Source organism: Pseudonaja textilis, chromosome 4 (genome assembly GCF_049901715.1).
Source record: "Pseudonaja textilis isolate UNSWEBS1 chromosome 4, rPseTex1.2, whole genome shotgun sequence".
In the NCBI taxonomy this organism is placed as follows: domain Eukaryota; kingdom Metazoa; phylum Chordata; class Lepidosauria; order Squamata; family Elapidae; genus Pseudonaja; species Pseudonaja textilis.
Window position 1 is genome coordinate 51,278,885 of NC_141993.1, and position 22,460 is coordinate 51,301,344.

A 22,460-nucleotide genomic window follows, 5' to 3' on the forward strand; every position below is an offset into this window, starting at 1 on the left:
GGCATGTAACCAAGATATATGTCAACCTATATCATTTTCTTTGTAACCTCCATTAGGATTTGGATAGTGGGGATATTCAGAGATGGACCTAATGCTAGAAAGCTAAATTGAAGGTGACAGGACACAGCTCCTTTTAGCCAAGCTTCTAAGAGCCACAATTATTCACATATGCTGCTCCTTTTATAGGAATCAGCTATGATCCATGATGTAATAAAACAGCCTGACTTAGTACTGTCCTTCAAATTTAAGATGTTGAGACTCTAGAAAAGTACAGAGAAGAGAAACCAGGATGATTAGGGGACTGGAGACTAAAACATATGAAGAACGGTTACAGGAACTGGGCTTGGCTAGTCTAGTAAAAAGAAGCACCAGGGGACATGATAGCAGTCTTCCAATATTTGAGGGGCTGCCATAGAGAGGAAGGAGTCAAGCCTTTTTCTAAAGCACCTATAGGTCAGACAAGGAATAATGGATGGAAACTGAACAAGGAGAGATTTCACCTGGAAATAAGGAGAAACTTTCTGACAGCAAGAACAACCAACCAAAGGAACAGCTTACCCTCGGCAGTTGTGGGAGCGCCATCACTTCAGACTTTCAAGAAGAGATTGGACTGCCATTTGTCGGAAATGGTGTAGGTCTTGGGTGGGGGGGTTGGACTAGATGACCTACAAGATCCCTTCCTGTAGAGTTGTAATTGCAGGAATGTTCCAGTCTTGGATGGCAAACCTCAGATAAAGAATGTTTCCAAGCAAATACAACTCAGGCAAACAAAGTCACTAATCTATGGATAAAGGAGGATTAGAGATGGGAAGTAAACATATGTTAGACTTTAACTAGAGATAATTAATTGTATGGATTACTGTACTAAACAGTAACGAAAATTAAGCAGTAACCAAAGTTAACCAATGATGGAGGATAACTAAAAATGTATATAAATGCAAGACTATACTCCAATAAAGATCATCATCATGATTCAGTTGTTCATGATCAAACAACTCAACTGCCTCGTCATTACAACACCTTCCAACTCTTGATTATCTGTTATCTTTGTCAATCAATATGATAAGGGTTTGCAACCAGAAGAGGGAATAAATGTGATGGCACTCACATTTTCATCAACCACAGGCAACCTTGTTCTGAGACAGTGTTAACATTCAGCCTTCCAAAGGCACTCTGCTAAGTTCCTGCACTGAATACGTATGCTGCTTTGCCTAAGAAAACAGCTTTATAAGCCATCAGTGCATCAGATAAATATTATCTCCAAAGATAATTGTCTGCATGGAAAGACATCCCTTGGTCCCTGGGTTTTCCAGAGAGAAATAACATCACCTCCAGGTACTACAGAATATAATGCTCTGGCCAACAAAGCATTGATGTCAATGCATTCACTCATGTCATTACCAATTTCCTACATGAGATGCAAGTAGATTTGCTTCTAATTTGATCTGCCTGTATGGCTTGTTGATAGCTGTATATACTGTATAAATAGTTATAGCAATTATAGACATTGATGACTGCAGTTAGGTATGTTTAATAGCCAGTATTTATGTTTGCTGGATGATAGTAGCCTTAAACAGCAGTAACTAAAACGGTTTTAATGTTAATATTTGTTTTAATAGTTCAGATTAGTGTTTACTGGTTGTAAGCCACCTAAAGTTGCCTCTAAGCAAGATGGACAGCATAAATAAATAGTGTACCATAAAATCTCTTCAAGATATACTTATTGATTAAAGATAGGCTTGACTACATCAGAAGATGGATATGTATATTACTTCAGATTTTCAGAAGAACTTGTTCTGGGGCTATCATTGGCAAAAAATAGTCTGTCATGATAATTTAAAAAATAGCATTCTTTTCCTCCACCTATTGATGTTAATACAATTTTGGAGCAACTGGAATCGTGTTCTCCTTGGGGGCTGTTTCTGCAGATATTATTTTCATGTAGATTGTTATTTGAGTGATTTTTGTATGATATACTAATATTGTAATTATTGCCCAATTTCATATTTTGTACACTCACTGATCTGTTGTACTCTTATACATCTTAGGAGCCCAATATTTCCAAGCATGTCCAAACAGCAAGCTGTTAAATCACTGCATATTATGCTCAGCACTCATTTTCTCTTATATGATTCTACTAATTTTAAATACACTGCCCTTGATTGTAACAGTGCTGTAGAAGTATTTACTCCAACACTCATTGCTATAACAAGAAGCTGTTTATGTGAAAGTTTTATATCTTCCTTTAATTTTGTTAAGAGATTAATTTACAATTTATGCTTCATGACTCTTTTCCCCTAACAAACATTTCTGCCACTCATTACATTAACAAAAGAGAGCACTACAGATCTGAATTCACATTTGTTGCAGGAAATGATAAGACCTTGGAATCCAAAAAATAAGTTTTTATTTGCGCAAAGGTTCAGAGCGTTTTAGCCAGAGCACATCTGAACCCTTCCTATGGGTTTTACAGTTACTTTTATACACTCCAAAGGCTACAAACCACAGGAAAACAACTTGTCAATCATCCATTGGTTACTTTGAATTTCAGCAACCCTCCTCCCCTGTTGCTGGGCGAAAGTAGCTGGATTTCACAAAATCTTTGCTAACCCACCTTGCTAAAATCCTGGCTTCTTGTACCTCTGTGGTTTTTGTTGTAAGCAAGACGTTTCCTGCTTGACAAATATGGGTGAATGACCGATGGATGACCCTTTAATCTGGCACACATTTCATTATCAAGCAGAATCATGTTAATATCTCCCTAAAAACAATATATTTATTCTTTCTGCCTTACTTTGAGCATCCTTCATTTTGGGGAGTTAGCCCATGATTCAAGTGTTATATGCGGCCTCCTGGCATTATCCCTTAGCAGATAATTGTTATCTCTTCTTGGCATAATTTGTTCCACTTGAGTTGAGATAGGAGAAAAGGTTTCGCAGGGAATGGTTGTAGGGCAGTATTTTCAAATTTTATAATTTTAAGATGTATGGACTTCTGCTCCCAGAATTCCCCCACCACTATGGACTGGGAATTCTGAGAGTTGTAAGTCCACACTATTTTAAACTTGCTAAGTTTGAGAAACTGTGTAGATAGTTCCACAGATATCTTCTCATATCAACGTATCCTTTGTTTTTGTGACATAATACTATATTGCACAATTAAATAACGGTATGTGTGTGTCACCTTCCTTCTTTTGCTTTGGGAAACTACAATTCCCACCTACGGTTATGAGCATGTGCAGTTGTATTAAGTGACGCAAACGATCACAGGATCCATCTGACGAGAGAGGCCTGGGCGTTGAGAGGTGGTGCCGGGGAAGCGTTTCCATTTCTCGGCAACAAGGAAGAACGAGAGCCGGAATTCCAGGAGTTGTGCGTTCTTTGCAAAGTGTAACAGGTCAGATAAGTGCCTTTTGCACCTCCTTCTCGCTGAAATGTATGATTAATTCTATCGTTTCCAGAAAAGGGAGAAGAGTAGCTCCAGGGGTAACTTTTTAGGTCTCGAAGTTTAGCTGCGCTGGAGGTCGTGTTTTCCCAGACAGACAGCCGGGCGACGGGCGGTGGTGCGCTTTGTGTGAGTCCTTAAGTAGAGGACAGGGAGGACAGACAGACAGGAAGCCGTACTACCGTGGTGGGATGGGAGGGCGGCTGGCTGCCACACCGGCTACAACTCGTCTAGAGGAGGCAGAGACAAATCCAACGAGGTCACGCCAATCGCGTTTTGTAATCCTTCGAGCTGTAACGAGTTCATGGAGTCTGAATCTCTTATTTATATTTTTTGCCCATCTTAATGTCAGAGAAAAGAAGGCTGTGAAGTTTTACATCAGGAAAGAGAAGATAGTTTAATGGCTTTTCAGTATAGCCTTTTTAGGAGCGGGGGAGGGACTGCAGGTTTTAAAACCATCTTTTACCAGTATAGACTTTCAAACTCTTAAGGGTTTCTGAATTCCCGCAGAAGATAATTCAAGACTGTAATGATGCGCCGATCTATTTCTTAAGAACTATGCAATATAAACAAACATCGGGCTGTCATAGAAAAAAGTGCTTACTTGTTTTTGACAGTAACATCAAGTTTTTGCTTGATGTTATGGTCATATCCAAGGTTTAAAAATCCTGCTGTTAGACAAAAGAAGAGAGTCGGGAGTTGCTTGTTTTTAAAGGTTGCAGTTACTTCTTTTGTGCTTTGCCCTTAAGAAAAAGTCCAGCACAATGAGATGTAAAATTCCTTTTTTATAAATCTGATGAAATGAAACAAAGATTGGGAAATTATTAGATATGTACAAAAATATATGTGATCTTTTCCCCCCAAATACATTGATTACAATTCCCATTATCACTAGTCAACATATTAGGATCACTTTATATATGTATGCCGTATATATGCTATCTTTTATTAGTTAATATATTTTGATTGCTTGATAATGGCTGGTTATAATTTGTGATCCTGAAACATCTGGAAGCAAGCCTTACATAAAATTACAAAATTAATCATTTAGCATTCAAGAAAGTTAGCATTTGTTTCTAGTAAAATGATTTATTTTGAATAATGCAGTTTCCATTTCAAATGGATACAAATGTATTTTCTCAACTTTCGTGGATCCATACAGGAATTTAGAAATATTCATTGTTAGGATGTATTATATATTCAATTTACCTAGATATAAATTTTAATCCAGTAAGATCAAACAGGTAATGTCTGTCAATTTTTATGAATTAAAAGTTTAATGGAATTGTCAATATATTGGTGGCTCTAGTTGAAAGAAATTCCAAGAATTTTACTGTTCTAAATCTTGTTTTAAAGAGCTTATGCCAGTAATATGGAACATGATTCAATGTGGAGCAAACCTTTTACACAGAATATATAAGAGATGTGCAGCTTCTTTGAAAGGGGTATTTAAAATGCACATAGAGCTTTTTAATTCTACTTCTGTTTCCCAACACAATAAATTTGTGGAAATTATTGGGAAGAGCTTCCAAAGCAACTGTGAGAGTCTGGACAAAAAAAAAAACCCTCTTCTAACTTTTCTTGAGAAAAGTTTCATTGGAAGTTTCTTGTACATTTACTGAAGACAATTTTTCAGACTGCAGATGTAATTTTGTATTAGCAAATACAGGTGTGGTTTACCTTTCATCTATTTATTTCTTTGGCTTTTGCTGCTTATCATTTGAATTTGCCCTTAAAGCAGAGACAGCATTGTTTTTAACAAATCTATCCCTAGGCTGAATGGAAAATTGAGGATGGCTGAAAAGGGGAAAAATAAAATCTACCAACTCCCACCTCAGCATTAACCATAGCATTAAGCCTAATATAACTTTTATTTATTACCCAGTATTGGTGGTTGTTTACCACCAGTTTGGTGTAGTGGTTAAGTCCTCAAATAGAAAGTAGGAGACTAGGCTATAGTTACGCTTAGACACAAAGTGGGCCAATGACTCCCACTCAAACCTAGGAAGCAGGCAATGACAAACCACTTTTGAAAAACGTTGCCAAGAAAAATGTAGGCACTAACCCAGGGCTGTCAAACTCCTGGTTGATGGGCTGGATGTGTCACACCCATGCCTGGTTTAAAGAAGGGGGGAAAAGTCCCCATATGTTATGTGATGCCAATGTGACAATGTGAGTTTGACACCCTTGCACTAACCCAAGCTATTGCCAGGAGTTAAAAACCAACTTGAAGGCACACATATTCATATGTGCATGCACACATGCATACACACACACAATCATGGAGATAGCAGCAGTGGGGCTTAGAGTAGTCCATGTTTGAAGACCTTGTTTTTTCTCACCTGGGACTGCAAAATGTGGGATATTTATTAGTTTCCAAATTTATTTCAGTTTTTAAATTGATTTCAGAAATTTGAACATAGGTTAAATCTCTAAAGTACATATATTGCATATATAGGTAATTGATTAATATATTCCTATCACAATTTTAATTTATAATTTTTCCATTGTCTTGGAATTATAACATTAAGTAACATCTAGGCTAGTTTGATCTGCCATATCCAGGTGGTTCTTGGCAAATCAGTTATGGTGCAGGTTCTCTAGCTGTTCTGTTTAAATAATTAACAGGAAATAATGGAAGGAAAGGCAGGTGTACATACATTCAGCATTGTTGTTAAATCTTATGATTTTCCTGAGCCTAGAATGTTATAATTTTTATCTGCTTATTTCTCAGAAACAGAAAAGTCCTTCATATAGTATGATATTTTAGTTTTTTAAGTGAAGTAATAAAAATGTCCTGAAAATATTTAAGAGATTATAAGGATCTTTAGAAGTTATGGACAGTTCATTTATTTACAATTAAAATTATGGACAAGAGCCATTTTGACCTGCGGATTAAGGTACCAGGCTAGAAACCAGAAGACACTGAGTTCTAATCCTGTGTTAGTCATGAAAGCTGTAAGGAGGACTTTAGTCCAGTCACTTTCTCTCAGCGCAACCCACCTCACAGGGTTGTTGCTGTGCCTCTTTGAGTTATTTATTAAAAAAATAATGGTGGGATAAAAATAAGTATTAAATGGCCACAATAATATCAGTTATTTATTCTTTTAATCACCAACAAGAGAGAGGAATGCATTTTATATCAACTTTCATTAATTTGGCATCCTTTAGATATGTTAATAACTTCCAGAGTTGAGATTCCCTTTGAGAATTGTTATATTGATGCATTGTCTCATTACTGCTATATTTTGCTATATCTCAGAAGTCTATCATATTCTTTTTGCTCTAGAGATTGGTGATGGCGTTGGTGAAAAGTGGATGGTTGCTCCGACAAAGTAAGTAATGGATTCCATTACCCACTCTTTGCTTTGGGGTCAAATAGCTTGATATTAAGAAATAATGATTGTGTCACTTCATATTGCCTGTTTTAAAAAGCCTGCAAACAGCATTCTCTATGCAAGAGCTTTCCCCCCCCTACTCTACCAATCTGGAGCTCCCCTTCCATCAATAAGCTGTTTTTCTTCCCACAGGACAATGTACATTGGTGATGGTAGTGGGGAAGAACTCTTGTAGTGGGGAGAAAGGGAAAGCAGCTGTTCCCAGAGAATCCCCAGATATGCAGAGCTATAACTCGTATGTAAATGAAGATTCAATCATCCAGGCTTTTGGCCTGGATGATTGAGTCTTCATTTACATTTGCAATACATTTTGGGGAGAACCCCTGCAGTTGGTATGGCAAGAGTTAGTACATCCCAATGACTCCCTGCCTAACTTACACGTTTCATTTTGACTGAACAAGTTACTTGGATGAGTATCAAAATGCTTCAGTTTTAATAAACTTTGGTCTAATTGCCATGATGTAACCTTTTAAGATACAACTCCTATGATTTCCACTTGGGAAATGGTTGGGAATTCTGGAGTTGTGGGCTACATACATAGTGGGAGAATATGGATTAGATATTTCTTCCCAAAATAGTGCTGCTTGGATTCAAAAAGTGCTGCTTGTTAACGGTCTTGGTGGTTGCATGGACTAAGAAAATTTCAGGTCAGCTAATAATGAACTTCTTAGTTTATTTTAGTTCTTACTTGATCAATAATTTGGTTCTTCCATCTGTCAGAAAAACATGTGAAAAAGGCTTCATGTTTGCATTATCATACTTTAATAATTGCCATTATTAAAATGAAAGTATTGTGCTAAGATCATTTTGGCCACACAGTGATTGTAGACATGTTTATCTCCTTCACTGGTTAGATGAGAAAACTTAATTGCTGGCCTTGATAAATGGTTTGTCAGAACGAGTCAGCTAGTTCTTAGGACGAGTCAGGAAATATTTCCTGGCTTCAAAGCTGTATCTTAAAAAAAAGAAGAGTAACTTAGCAGACTCAGATCTTACAGTATTTGGTTCCTACATATCTGGATGATTATGGAAAGCTCACTTGATTCTTGTTTCACAATAGCTGATATTCAGAGGAATCCCCAGCCTTTCCTGTGACCCTGAAGATAATTTGAGGTATAGGGGTATTGTTCAGTAGCCAGGCATAGCCTCATTTTCCATGAGCATTTTTAATCTTCTTTTAAAGATTACAAGATTAATGGCTAGTGATCATTCCTATATCCTGAGGTAATTAACTGAACTTTTTTCAAAGGGAAAATGTTTGAATTCTTTCTTAAAGCATTGAAGAATGTTCAAACCAATCAGTGATTTTAATTACTTCAGTTTAACAAATAATAGAATAATTAAATAATAAAGTTGGAAGGGACCTTGGGAGGTCTTCTAGACCTGCTCCCTGCTTAGATAGAAGACCCTATACTAGGACTGTCAAACTCCCAGTCCACGGGCCGGATGAGTTATGTGCTGGTCACACCCATACCTGGTTTAGCAAAGGGAAAAAAAGTGTGGATAAGCCACATGACGCCGTCAAGATGATGTCAGTTTGACACCCATTTAGACAAATGGTTGCCCAGTCTCTTCTTCAAAATCTCCAGTGGTGGAGCAACCAGAACTTCTGGAGGCAAGCCATTCCATGGATGAATTGTTCCAATTGTTATAAAATTTCTCCTTAGTTCTATGTTAGTCTTGCCCTGGGGGGGACGACAGCTTTGCGAAATATGTTGACCCCCTTTTTTTGTGATAGCCCCTTAACTATTGGAAGACTGCTGTCATGTCACTCCTAGTCCTTCTCTTAGTTAAAGTAGACGTACACAATTCTTCTGTTTTGAGAACCAAGTTTTTTATTTATTTAATGGCTGGTGGTTTAAAAGGATAAACTATACAAAACCTATACATACACAACATGAATAAGTTACAAGTCAGGTTTGCATATTGCTCACTTGTCTTCATCTTCCATGATTATTCTATATGTATTTCTTTAGGTACTATTTTACGACGCTGGAAGAAAAATTGGTTTGATTTGTGGTCTGATGGCCATTTATTATTTTATGACAACCAACATAGGCATGATCTAGAAGATAGAGTTCACATGAAAATTGACTGTATCAATGTCAGAGGGGGAAATGAATGCCGAGGTGAGTATGTGCTTTTTAAATGACTTTTCATTTCCCTTCACATGACTATGTCTGCTTCCCCCGTCCTATATATCTAAGAGAACTTAATGTACCTGTAATAATGGTATTAATGGTGTAGGTCTAAAACTAATTAAAATGTTGAATGCAGAGAAATAATTTTAAATGGCAGTCAGTAATGGTTGTTTTTGCATGTGTGTATGTGAGCACACAAAATAATAGGCTTTATTGATTCAGTAGGAATTATTCTTTATGTAGGCTTAGATAGGATTTTAGTGTTCTAATAATTGGTTTTCTGGCAGTGATAAAACGAGTCCCTTTATTTTTCTAATGATAGAATTTGTATACCTGTCTTTGATTAGTTGTTTTTTATTTCATAAGAGAAGAGAGGATGTTGGAAGTTTCAGTTAATATATTTCATAACTAAAGGAATATATGTAATGAACAATTCAAGCAGTTTTTTTGCCCCATTTGGCAACAGTTTCGTATTGTATGATATGGATGATTACTGCCCAGCTCTTCTTTGCTACCCTCTGCTTAAAATTGAGTTGAAAAAAATTGCATGGTATGTTTACTTAGAGAATAAAAAATTAAGGAATATAAGAAACAGTGCTCCACAGGAGATAGAACACACTTGTTTTCTGCTATTGCAGAAGATAGGATTATATCTGATAAGTGGAAATTGCAAATTGCAGATACATCTGAGGAACACACACTCTAATTCCAACTTTGTCTGATCCTGAGGAATTCTGCAGTTAAAGTGAATACATTTGGAAGGTGGCTAGACTGGGAAGGACTTGTCTAGATAACTTCTTTCGTGTGACTTTGGAAATTATTTTGAGTCAAATGGTTGTCCATATTGTATCTCAAGTTCAAATGTCTTTCTGAACTTTTTATAGCTTTATAATTTTATGGACTTAAAATAGAAGTTAAGTTGTTTTTATCCTTTCATATATTCCTATATTTTTTGATCTGGTTGTTTTTTAAACATGCATTATTTTACACCTGAACTATTTTCAATCAATCAGAATAGAGCTAGAAGGAACTTTGGAGGTCTTCTAGTTCAGGGGTCGCCAACCTTTTGGACCTCAGGGAACACCAAACTCATAATTTTAAATCCTGCGGACCTGAAACCCTGGGAAAATCCCCCAAAAAAGTCTGCAGGAAAATTCCCCACCCCATTTTCCTACCGATCGATCATTCTTTATTTGGGATTGCAGGACGCCTTCTCCAGCTCCATTCTCAGGAGGAGAGAGAGAGAGAGAGAGAGAGGGAGAGGGAGAGGGAGAGGGAGAGACTGACTGATTGACTTTTGGCTTCATGCAAGGAAAGCAGCAGAAGCAGCGGAAGTCTTTCTTTCTCTCTCCCAAAAATGAGTCTTTGTGAGACTTGTCGCACCAGCACAGCCTCTCGGAGCAGGATGCCCTGCAGGGTTCCAGAGACTCGTTTCTGATGGAGTTTGGGGAAGAGAAAGAAAGAGTTTTGCTGCTTTCCTTGCGTGTAGCCAGAAGCAGGAGAAGAAAGAAGCAGCCCAGTGGCCAAGCGAGGTGCGTGGGGCGAATGGGGCAAGTTTCCCCCCTCTGCCCTTTCCCCACTCCCCTCACTACCTCGTGTTGTTCGCAGTGCAAGCAATGCAAGCCTTCTGTTTCCACGGGCCACGTGGGCAGCCCAGCCTTGTGTTCCTTCCTGCATAGCCTGGATTAATTGCTTTGGGGCTTTGGGGGTGACATTTCTCTAAGGACCACCAAAATTTTCTCATGGGCCACCAGTGGTCCACAGCCCACTGGTTGGTGATCACTGTTCTAGTCCAACCCCTTGCTCAAGTAGGAGATCCTATACAATTTGAGAAAAGTGGCTTTCTAGTCTTTTTTTTAAAACTTCCAGTGATGAAGTGTGTGTGTGTTTGTGGTGTATGTGTATATATATATTATAGGGTGTATCAATTTTTAACTTTCAATTTCCAAACATTAGGTTGCTCAAAAGTTGTGACATGCCTTGGGGATTGTAAAGATACTTTGATTGCTTTAATATAATTTAGATCTGCTTGGTAGGTAACTACATAAATATAACTATTTAACATTTTGTTTGTTTCATGTGTGTGTGTGTGTGTGTGTGTGTGTGTGTATGTGTATAAACTTTTTTTCTTTTACAAATTTTTAAAGGTGTGGGGTAATGGAACTACCTTTTCCCCCTTGCATTTTAATAACATCTGTCTGGATTTTTGAGAGTCTGTTTTTTATTTTGAACTATTAACTTTTCATCACAAGGTGTAAAAGCATTTCTATTTTTGGACAGGTTTTCAGCCTCCGGAGGGCAAAGCTAAAGACTGTTTGCTGCAGATAATTAGCCGTGATGGGAAGGTGCTCAATCTCTGTGCAGAAAGTACTGATGATTGCTTGTGAGTTTTGAATGGTTTGCCTCTTCTGCTTTGATTCAAATATAGGAGCTTAGTAGCTTTCATAATGGAAATAGCTTATATTTGCATAATAGCTTTTGATGTAATCTGTATACATATATGAATTAGGTAAAAAAGTAACAATTTTACCAGTTGCAAAATGTTGGTCTCTTTGGTTTTCTCTTTTTTATAACGTTCTTTATTTTTTTTATCTTTCCTGTATCTGTCTGTGTATCTTCTTATCAGCAACTAAGTATACTTGTACATAATTTTAAAAATGCTTTAGTGTTCTTCATGAAGATATACAATAGATGTTAACCTTACTTTCCATGACCTGTTATGTTATCTGATGACTTGAAATTCAGGGAAATGAATCCTGCTAGATTATCCTGAGTATTCAATTGAGTGTATTTGCTTTCTTTTTTCAAGATTAGCATATATTAGCACATAACTGCTAAAACAAAGTTAAGTTTCCCTCTGTCCATTAGAATGTCACCAGCATAATTTTTGCTCTTGATATGTTAAAAGCAACTACTGTGAATTAGATTATCTTGTGATCCTCTAAATCCACAAGGTGAATATCAAATTATATGCTGCAAATATTATAGAAACTGTTGGTCATCAGAGTGATGGAGTCATTAGGAAAGGATTAACTCTTTTTGAGATGAAAAGACAGGCTGATAAAGAATCCTTCTCCCTCTCTCCCTTTCTAGCCAGCACATTTAATATATTAAAGGTGACAGTCAAAATACTGAGTTCATCCATAGAAACCTTGATCTCAGCCCTAATGTCTTGTGGTACCTAAGTAGCAGAGTGACAGTGGCAATGACAGGTGAACTAAGGTTGCTCTGAGGCATCAGTATGAGTGACATCTTTAACAAAGCAAGCAGCAGTTGTAAGCTCAATTATGGCTTAGTCCTCTGTTTTTTTAGGATTGCTCTTAGCTTTCGGGTCCCAATGGATGAAAGATATCTTAAGGGGAACCTGAAGTTGGTAAGGGCTTTTGAGATAAGGACCTATTTTCAGTGGACTGCTGCTAGTTCTCTGGCACTTCAGGCATTATATTTTGCTGAGACCAACGACACAACCTATAATATTTATTGTATGTCTCCTAGGGTCTCTCTCTCTCTGACATATAAACACCTCCACACACACATGAATGAGATAATAGAAAAACAAACTTTCTACTTTCAATCTGTTTTCTCTCATTCCTTTCAAGATAATTCCTTCTTCCCCATGTTTCATTCTTGAGACTACCAAATAATGGGCTGTTCCATGCTCAGAATTACTAATCATACTGAGTGACATTAGTTTTGTTTTTCTAATATTTAACATTACATAAATGGAAGATGTTTTTCATGATAGTCTGAAACTTTGGCTACACTATAGAATTATAAAAAATGGGAAAATTGTGGGGAAAAAATTATAAATTGACAATGTCACCAACATACAGAGAAAACGTATATAAAATGTTTTTACAGATGGCAACTACCTCCAGCAAGACTAGCAAAAATGTTTCCAAATAGATCACTGGAATGTTGGAAATGTAAACAGAATCAAGGAATAATACTATCATATGTGGCCCAGTAGCAAAAAAATATTGGATGAGGATAAGAAGGTGGATTGAGGAAATAACTAAACAACAAATAGAGTTAAAACCGGAGATATTCTTACTAGGTAGAATAACAGGAAAATATGACAAAAATACAATATTTAATGCTACATTTAATAATGGCAGCTAGAATTGTTTATGTGCAAAATTGGAAAAAGTGTATTATACCATCTAAGGGAAGTATGATAAGGAAAGTATTAGAGTGTGCCGAGATGGATAGGCTGACAATGGAAATAAAAGATAGAGGAGAAACTGAATGTTATTGATTTGGAATGCATGGTATAATTGGTTAAATAGTAGATATAAGGATAAATAAAGAATATGAAATATTATAGTATGATAATAAATACACATGGTATACAAAATGTATGTAAAATGAATGTATGCCGATACCAAAATGTTGCAAAGAATACAATAAAAAAAATAAAAAAATACTTAAAAAAAAAAAGAAACCACAAGACACTCTGCTGTCCATTATCTACCCATACTCATTGGATGCCATAGAACATGCTTTGCGTGTGAAGAATTTAAGCAGATATTGGAATTTTGACTGTTCGAAATAGTAGGTTAATCTTCAATGAGCCACATTGATTACTCTAGAGAAAAACTGGTTCTTTAATGCATTGCTAGCTATTAAAACATTACATTGGCCCACTCTAGGGAGAGCTCAAGGACATTGAGATGACTTGGGAAAGCAACAAATAATTTGGACCAGTTTTCTTATAATTATAGAGCAATAGCCAAGGTATAATTTTATTGCCTCTAAGCCTTTGGGCTACATAGTCTATCAGAATGTGCTGAATGTTATCCATTGTTATCCTAGAGGATAGTACCATAATGCATTTTCATTTCAGCAGCGTTGCTATGATGATCAAGAACTTAGATGTGGGGTTTGATACTCCTGCCAAGAAGAGAAATTAATCTTAAACTTATGTTTTAGACAGGATGTATATCTGTTTTACTTTTTATATATTGTCCTTAGAGTAGTTGGTAGTGGTTTATAAGTAATAATGTATTTTATGTGGCTGAAATGGATTCCTGTGGCTGATAACTATTAACTGTTAACTATTCTTTTTTAAAAATCCTTTTTATTAAAGAGTTTAACAATATTCAAAGGAATATTAAAAGATAAACCAAAATCAGAACAAGAAAATAAAGTAAAAAATATAAAATATAAAGTGCAAAAAAGAAAGGAAAAAAAAAGAAAAGAAATATTAAAAATAATATTTAATGAAGTAATTTCTGATTATTCTTGTAACAAGTGCAGGAATATTTAATATATCCCCACCCACATAAAATTACATATTAACAATTTTCTATAAGATCTATCATCTGATGACCAAAAAAAAGAAACTTCACAGAACTGTTAAATCTACCATTCAGTCTTTAGAATGTGAGGTTTTAATGCATTGGAATCGAGTCACAATGTTTTAGATATGGGCAGTTAACATATATGACCCCTTCCACTATGGTTTGATATACCAGATTAAGATGGTTAAGCCGCTTCCCAGCCCAAATTGTGGCTTCAGTCTTTACTGATGTCATACGTCTTTATAATGAATGCCAAACATATACAATTTCACTTTGAATATTATTCCATAATAATACATTGTTGTAATATATAAATAATTAAAATATTTGAATTTTTATTATTAGACCATGATTTAGTTGTAACTGGTAATTGCATATATTTTTTCATCTTTGCTAGTGATTTGTTTCCTTTTTGTGCTTGACTTAGCTCACGTTTCTTGTAGGGCTTGGAAAATTGCTCTTCAGGATGCCAGAACAAATGAAGTGAGTATTAGTTGTTGTTCTTGCTATAATCTGTGGTGAGAGACCTAATTATTTATTTGTTTTGAATCTAATTCCATTTCAGTAATATAATCTTAGGCTGTTTATAAACTTTAATGTAACTAATATTTTAATAATTGATACAAATATAATAATTTATAAATAAATACATTTATTATTTTTCCCAATATGTATATCATGCCTCAATTCTAATTGGCTTTGGTTGGGCAACTACAAGATAAACATACAGTTCAAAGATAAAAACAAAAGTTAAACATAACAAATGACCAAGAAGGAACAAAACTTCCTTGAACAAAATAGTATTTTATTTGTTTGCAAAATGCAAGCAGGGTTAAGACCTTCTGCATTTCCAGGGAAGAGTATTTCAGAGGGTGTTGGAAGCAGTACTGAGAAAATCTATCACTTGGTTCTCATTCCAATTGAACCCTATAAAGAAACCTTTAACAAGCCTTGTCCAGATGTCTGAACAGATAGGCAGATTTTTTTCTGGTAGGACTTTGCTAGAGATACCCTGGAACTGCATTGAGAATTCTTTCAGTAGTAATTGGGTTGCTACGTTTTGTATTACTTGTAGAGTCTGGGTCACTTCCAATGGCAAGCCACCTAATATAGTCTTTTGGTAATCCAGTCAAGTGATGAGTAAGACTTGATCTACTGATACCAGGGCATCCTGGCATAGTAGGACATTAAATGGCACAGCAACTGATACTTGGTAGAAGCTCTCATGGCTGTGGCTTCTACTGTTATTTAAAGCATTGGTCTCCAACCTTGGCAGCTTTAAGACTTTAAGACTCTAAGCAAAGCTGGCAGAGGAACTCTGGGAGTTGAAGTCCACAAGTCTTAAAGTTGCCAAGGTTGGAGACCCCTCCTTTTGGAAGAACACAACCTCATCAAGAGTTACTTTTGGAACCAAAGGTATTGGGTCACTTTGCTGTTTGTTGATGAACAATAACTTGCTCAATTAACTCACTTTTCCATTTGGTGTTGTTGACAAAGAACTTGCAGAGCAGGTTAGTTACTTAGGTTATTTAGTTGTATGGCTAAGTATAAGTCTTTCAAAAGCTACACACTGGGCAAAATCTGAGCAACGCTAGTTGACAATGTGTATTGTCTCTTTGAAGAAAACCAGACTATTGGCAAATTGCTAGGATCAATGCCACATTTCACATTGTTCATTATTGTATTTTATTGAGTAACCCAATCTGAAGGGGGGGAACCAGTAGAACATAATGATGCTGTTTACCACTTTTTGTCAAGTTTGTTACAGATTGTGATTAAAAGGGATTATTTAAATGCAAATAAGAGCAAAATCTACAAACCAAGTCCCTTGTATATGTTAATAAGACAAACTTTCAGGGTTAAAGAAAAAAGCGAGCATTCCATATATGGCCAATTATTTACTTTCCCAAAGTTAAAATATAGGGGATTTTTTTAAAGAAGTATTTTCCCTTCCCTTCCCTCCTATTCTCTCCCTTCCATTCCCCTTCCCTTTTCATGCTCTAAAAGTAAACCTTGGGGAATATTCAAGACAGCGTAGGCAGAGTTAATCTCATGAATAGATCTGTTCTACCAATTCAAGCAGCTTTGGTGGCTGGTGTATTCAAGTTGTTGGATTACAAATCCTGTTACTTTGCTGGATGAGGTGGTGGGACCTGTAATCCAATATACTTGAAAAGAGCACCAGGATTATACAAACAGACTTCAGAGTCCATTGAGTGAGAGGTTTGTAAAATAACAACTTGTTTTATAAAAAGCCACAATTTGTTTGCAGAAGTGAAAAGAGTAAAAGAATTAGCCCCAGGGGAGAGCAACATAGCAAGAGACTTTTTTATATAAACAGTGGGTTATGCAATACTTTAAAAACAATCAGGATTCAATCACTACCTGCACAAAGCCAACACAAATCAAATTGCTTTTGAATAAAAAAATTTCAAAATCTGGTGGGACTCCTAATTGGGATTCTTATTCTCATTCTTATGGTACTTATCTGAATGGCAGAATGGGCTCTTGAAAATAGTTTCCTATGCAGTGCCATTCATTGTGGTATTTCTCAACTGTTGCAAGAATTGAGTAATTATAGAAACCTAGAATTTTCAAGTTCTTTTTTCCTTTTTTGTAAGAAGTCTTGTTGTGTGATCGTAGGATTAATTTTACTTCCACAAATACTAGCCAGCCTGACCTGTGTTACTAAATTACACCGGCATCTCCTATTGCAGTGGTGGCTAACCTTTTTGGGCTCCTGTGGCAAAAATTGTGCGTGTGCTAGTGTGCACGCGCTCACATGCCAGGACCCAAAAGGCAATGCATGTCCCCATGCCCCCCGTGCATGCGTGTGAAATTCTCCCTGCCCCTCCACTCTTTTCCTGCACTGCGCCTCACAGCTGATTTTTGGCTCATTTGAGGCCTTTTTTGGCCTCCCAGAGGCTTGAAAAAAGCCTCTGCAGGCTGAATAGGCCTGTATACTGGAAGTGACGAAATGGGCCTATTCGGCCTGCAGAGGCTTTTTTCAAGCCTCTGGGAGGCCAAAAAAGGCCTCAAACCAGCCAAAAATCAGCTGTGAGGTGTGCACATGCGCAGTGCGGTAAGTTTGCCTGCGGCTGGCGTGTTGGCACAAATGGCTCTGCGTGCCACCTGTGGTGCGTGTGCCATAGGTTCACCATCATAGTCCTATTGTATTCCTGTGGAATTTTGTATGTACTGTTTTTATTTGACATCTTTCTGATATTAAATAGAAAGCAAAACCGAGTGACTTAACTTGAATATTATGCATAATAGATATTAAATTATCCATTAGTTAGAAACATTGCTTTCAACCCCCCCCCATCTTTGTCTCTTTCAACAAACACCACCTTTGTGCAAATCATGTTAGTGTCTTTGCCTTTCTTAGGTTTGAACTGCTTAGTTGCGGTTGTCATTTAATAACATGACCGACTTTTGCTATATTTTTATGTTGATGTGTCCAGGCTTATGTTGCTTCTGAGGTGATGTATGATGACAATGCGATTTCTTCAGCACCCCCTCCATATACAGCTTGTGCAACACCATCACCTGAGGTACATCAAATCAAATGTGTAAATTATGTGTAAATGTGTAAAATAGCAGTAATTGACATGTTTTATATCAACATGTACTAAACTTACTGACAGGATTGCCGTCTTGAAGCAGGACTGTTAGGAAGTACTTTTATTTTTTTTTATGCAAATGTATTATGCCCCCACTCATAATGAAAGCATAGCCTGTAGTTTCCTAGTTCTGAGACCTCACCCGGACACTTGTGAGGACCAGTGGATATAACTCAGTTTTCCCTTCCCTGTCTGTTTGACTGAAAGCAAATAAATGTGTGCAAAGTATTTATCTTAAGTTTACCCTTAGTTTCTGAGGATTAATCTGGTCCCTATTAGATCCTAAAAGCATTCTGAATTAAATTGAATTGAATGATAATCTTTGTGTGTGCTAGCCAATCCTGAAAAAAAAAGAGAGACATAAATAGTTAATGACAGAGAGAGCATCCTGAGAAGGTAAAAGTGGTACGGGCGTAAAACTCGATCATGTCACATGATGTATCATAACGTATCAAGACTTTTTTGCCTTTGCGGAGCTGGTTGTGGCCTGCGCGTGACGCATCTAGTCCAGGGGCTGCCAGTTTGACACCCTTGCCCTAAACTGTTTGACTTTCTGGTAAATAAGTGTTTTGTAATTGGTCCTATTCACTATCACCATTGTTTTCACGGATGCTTCTAACATGATTATAATTCCCTTAGGTTTATGGTTATCCACAATACAATGGTGCATATCCAGGATCTCAGATCATCTACACTTCTAATGGACAGACATATGCTATACCTTACCAATACCCAAACCAAGGTACTTGCTCTTTTTATTTTGCTCTTGAGCTGATTCAAAGTTTAGAGTCATGTTAATGTACAAATTATGTACAAGCAGTTTTTATGCTACATTAGGAACAAGCAATCCTTTTGCAATCCAAAGATGTAATCCCCACTCTCTTGCTTGTTTTAAGCAAAATAGTTGATTACGTCTATTAAGATGCTTAATACTCTTATGTTAGGGTTATTGGTTTTTCAATGAGTAATTGACTATTGAAATTTGAGCCATGTGATCTTGGTGATACAACACCAGGCAAGGAATCCTATGTACCCTAAAGGTTGCTGCTTTTGCCATTTATTAAGAAATGGGGAGAAAGTGTGGTGGAATCTCCGACTGGAGTAGGGGGAAATGTGGAGTAAAGAGATTAGCAAGCTTGGAATCGCTCCAGGGGAGAAAGCAGCTGAGGCCAGACCCTCTCTAAAATTCCTGAAGACTTTATCTACTGTTCCCAAGAGAATGCAGTTAGTTTGGCAAGATTCTTGTAAATAGGCTAGCAACAATAAGGAAGCAACCCTGTTCAGCTTATGGTGTCATTCTAGCTCCTTGCACCTGAAAGAAAGTATTTTATTTATCTTATTTTATATCTCGTAAGTAAGTTATTTTGGAAGCAGTTCTATACATACTTATGTGGAAGTAAATGCTACTGAACTTAGAGGTACTCATTTATGAGTAGATGTTTAGAAGATTGCATTACTGAGTATATCCTTTTTATATCCACTCACAGCAAAATAGCTTAGTAATTTTAGGATTAAGTTTTATTTTTGTAGTTGCAGAATTGACTCCATATGACAGATTCAAATAAGACATCCTGCTCTTCCTAAGTATTTTGGAGGATTTTGAGTTAAAGGAGAGCAGTATCTGAATACACATGCAGTCTTAATCAACTCTTTTACTCATGCTTCTTCATTTACCCCTTTTGTGCATATGTGAATACGTTAGAGAACGTTAGATATGTTCTCTAATGCTCTTTGCTATTAAATTTAAGATTTTCTAGTCGATATTCATTACAAAACTTCTTTTATTACTTCATGATAAGGTTTAACCAAGAATGTGTTAGCTGTCCAATTTTATGGAGATCTAACATTCCTTGTGCTAGAACAATACAAAAATAAACAGAAAAAAAGAAGTTTATGGATGTCTCCTTTTGTTTTTTTCAGGTCCCTATGGCCCGCTTCCTGCAAACCATGTCATCATTCGAGAACGTTACCGAGATACTGATGGAGACCTGGCATTGGGCATGTTGGCTGGGGCAGCAACAGGAATGGCCCTGGGCTCATTGTTTTGGGTGTTTTAGGTTTCCTTTGGAGCTTCAGGTTGAAGGAGGTTCTTATTATCTTCTTTGTATAATAATCTATATATCAGTAAAGCAGTGTATAGGCATTTCATAAGTTCTAACAATATTTTGACTAACTGGAATTACTTAATCACATTCTTAATCATCCAGAAAGTTCATTTTAGTTAAGAAAGGTCAAGTAAATTTGAGGCTAAGTAATGATAAACAAGTAGCAGCAATAACAAGTGAAGTATTACTAATGATGAATAAACAGCCACAACTGACTTCTTTTTACAGTGAAATATTAACAGTTCTCTTAAAATTACTTCAGCTGCTGCCTCAGAAGGAAACTCAAGTATCTTTTTTAAACACTCGATGAAGACAAAAGATAATAACTTTATATACTCTGTGGAGAGAGAGAGAGAGAGAGAAAGAGAGAGCGGGGGGAGTATGAGAATCTCTATGTATAGATTGAGGTGGTTCTTGCATTTCAACAGTTGGTAAATATTTACCATAAAGTCAGATAGCAATATATAAATCCTCCTATAATAGACCATTAAGCCATAAACACTCCAACATTTTGTTTTGAAGCTATTCCAATCTGTACTTAAAGGAGTTTGATGACCATGCAAATAATGTTAGTGTCATATAAGTTGCTATTTTATTTAGTTGGAAGACTAGCAACTAACTAGTCTCTGGATCTGCTGAGTTGAATTGTTAGCCCTCTTAGCCAAGTGGAGAGTATGTTACTTAGAACTCTCAGAGTTGCCATCCCATCCCATCAGAGGGATGTTAAGTAGGAAATAGGGACTACATATTAACACTCTCAATTTGATAATTTTAGCTGTGCCAGAATAAATCAAGTAGCAAAAGGATTCAATCTGCATGTGAAAATAATTGGCTTTGGGTCTGGATGAATAATAGGAGATGTTATAGTTCTACTGGGCATTTAAAGCTTTTTTTATACTGTTCTAAATGTAGTAGAATGATATAAATAGAGAACAGTGGCTAACAAAGACATTTATTTCTTTTTATTGCAAATTAGTTTTAATGGGACATTGTAAAGAGGCTTGTCCTTGGTGATTAAGACTGCCATACATCCAACAGTTTCTGATGAGTTTCATTTACTACTTTTAACTCACACAATAGTAACAGTGAGAACCTGATATTTTTATAAACAGTGAATGCCTGTCCTGTTCAAATATTAAGATCTGCATACAATTCTTCCAGTTGTCTTTTATTGTTCTTCGTTTTGCAAAGTTGAAACTTTCAGAGAAGCAGACTTGGGTGATGCCAAGTACCATATAGGCAAGTGCTAATACAGTGTGTGATATCCTGTTGAGATAGGATGATTAAATCAAAGCTGGATGATGACACAAGAAATCTTAATACTGGTTTCTGTAAGCTTTGCATTAAGCATATGCTGTTACTTTTTGCCTTAGGTATATATGCAACAACACAATTTAATGAGAGATGTGGGTGTCATCCATCATTGCTGAATTTTGAAGCTTTCTTTTAAAGAAATGAATAATCTCTCCGCTAATATATTTTTCTTGTTTCAATAAGTAGATCCAGTCTAGGATATTTCATGTGATCACACTGTAAATTGAAAATAATAAATGTTTCATAAATGTATGTATTTAAATAATTTATAAGTTATTTTGAAATTTATAAGTTACATTGGAAGCCTTTAAGATATAAGAAACTGATTATATAGTGAAAATTAATACTAGTGTTTGCCCTTTTTATGTAACTTGTCAAGTGCACCTTTTATGTTTATCATAGATTTTTCCGAATCCTCTATTTCTATCTACTGTATTTGTACCTTGAAAAAAATAAAATAAAATCTAGTCTTTGAACTGCTGGCAAGTTTAAATGGTACATATTCCTGGCATCTCCTGATAATTAACTAAGTTAGGCAACACAGATTATTACAAGACATATAGAAAATATAAAAGAAGTCTTTTATTGGAACATTTGTACTCTATTATGCAGAATTCTTTGAAGTGAAAGAGAACCATTAGTTTTATCTGGTAGTTAAGGCACAAGGCTAGAAACCATGTAAATGTGACTTCTAGTTTCACCTTAAGCATAAAAGCCAGCTGGGTGACTTTAGGCCAGTTATTCTTAGCCCAAATCACCTCACAGGGCAGTGGTTATAAGGAAAATGGGGAGAGAAATGAGTACTAAGTGTGTTAGCTGAACTAGAGTTATTTATGAAATAAACAATTATACAAAAATTTACAAAACATTTTCTAACAGGATTTTAAAATGTAGTGGATAAATCAGATGATTTACTGTTGAATTTTAGTTAAATATAGAAGGAAAGAAAACAATCCTATGTGTCATCTATAGCTGTGATGCCAAAACTTTGCATCTTGGTGGCCCAGCAGGGGGGGGAGGGAGAGGAGAACTGGGCCACGTGAGCAGTGGGCTGGTGCGCTGGCCTGTATATGTGCGAGTGCCCGCCAGCTCGCCATTTATGCAAGTTGAGCCCTGCATGCATGTGCATGCA

The 22,460-nt window shown here is 36.4% G+C and overlaps 1 protein-coding gene across 1 annotated transcript; it reads left to right on the forward strand.

Moving 5' to 3' along the window:
• Positions 1-3,255: 3,255 nt before the first annotated feature.
• Positions 3,256-21,804, forward strand: PLEKHB2 (pleckstrin homology domain containing B2). Its single transcript, XM_026701276.2, has 8 exons — positions 3,256-3,396; positions 6,734-6,779; positions 8,819-8,971; positions 11,264-11,366; positions 14,730-14,769; positions 17,751-17,840; positions 18,549-18,651; positions 19,830-21,804. Exons 2-8 carry the CDS (start codon positions 6,743-6,745, stop codon positions 19,964-19,966), a joined length of 663 nt encoding a protein of 220 aa, XP_026557061.1. The 5' UTR covers positions 3,256-3,396; positions 6,734-6,742; the 3' UTR covers positions 19,967-21,804.
• Positions 21,805-22,460: the final 656 nt, after the last annotated feature.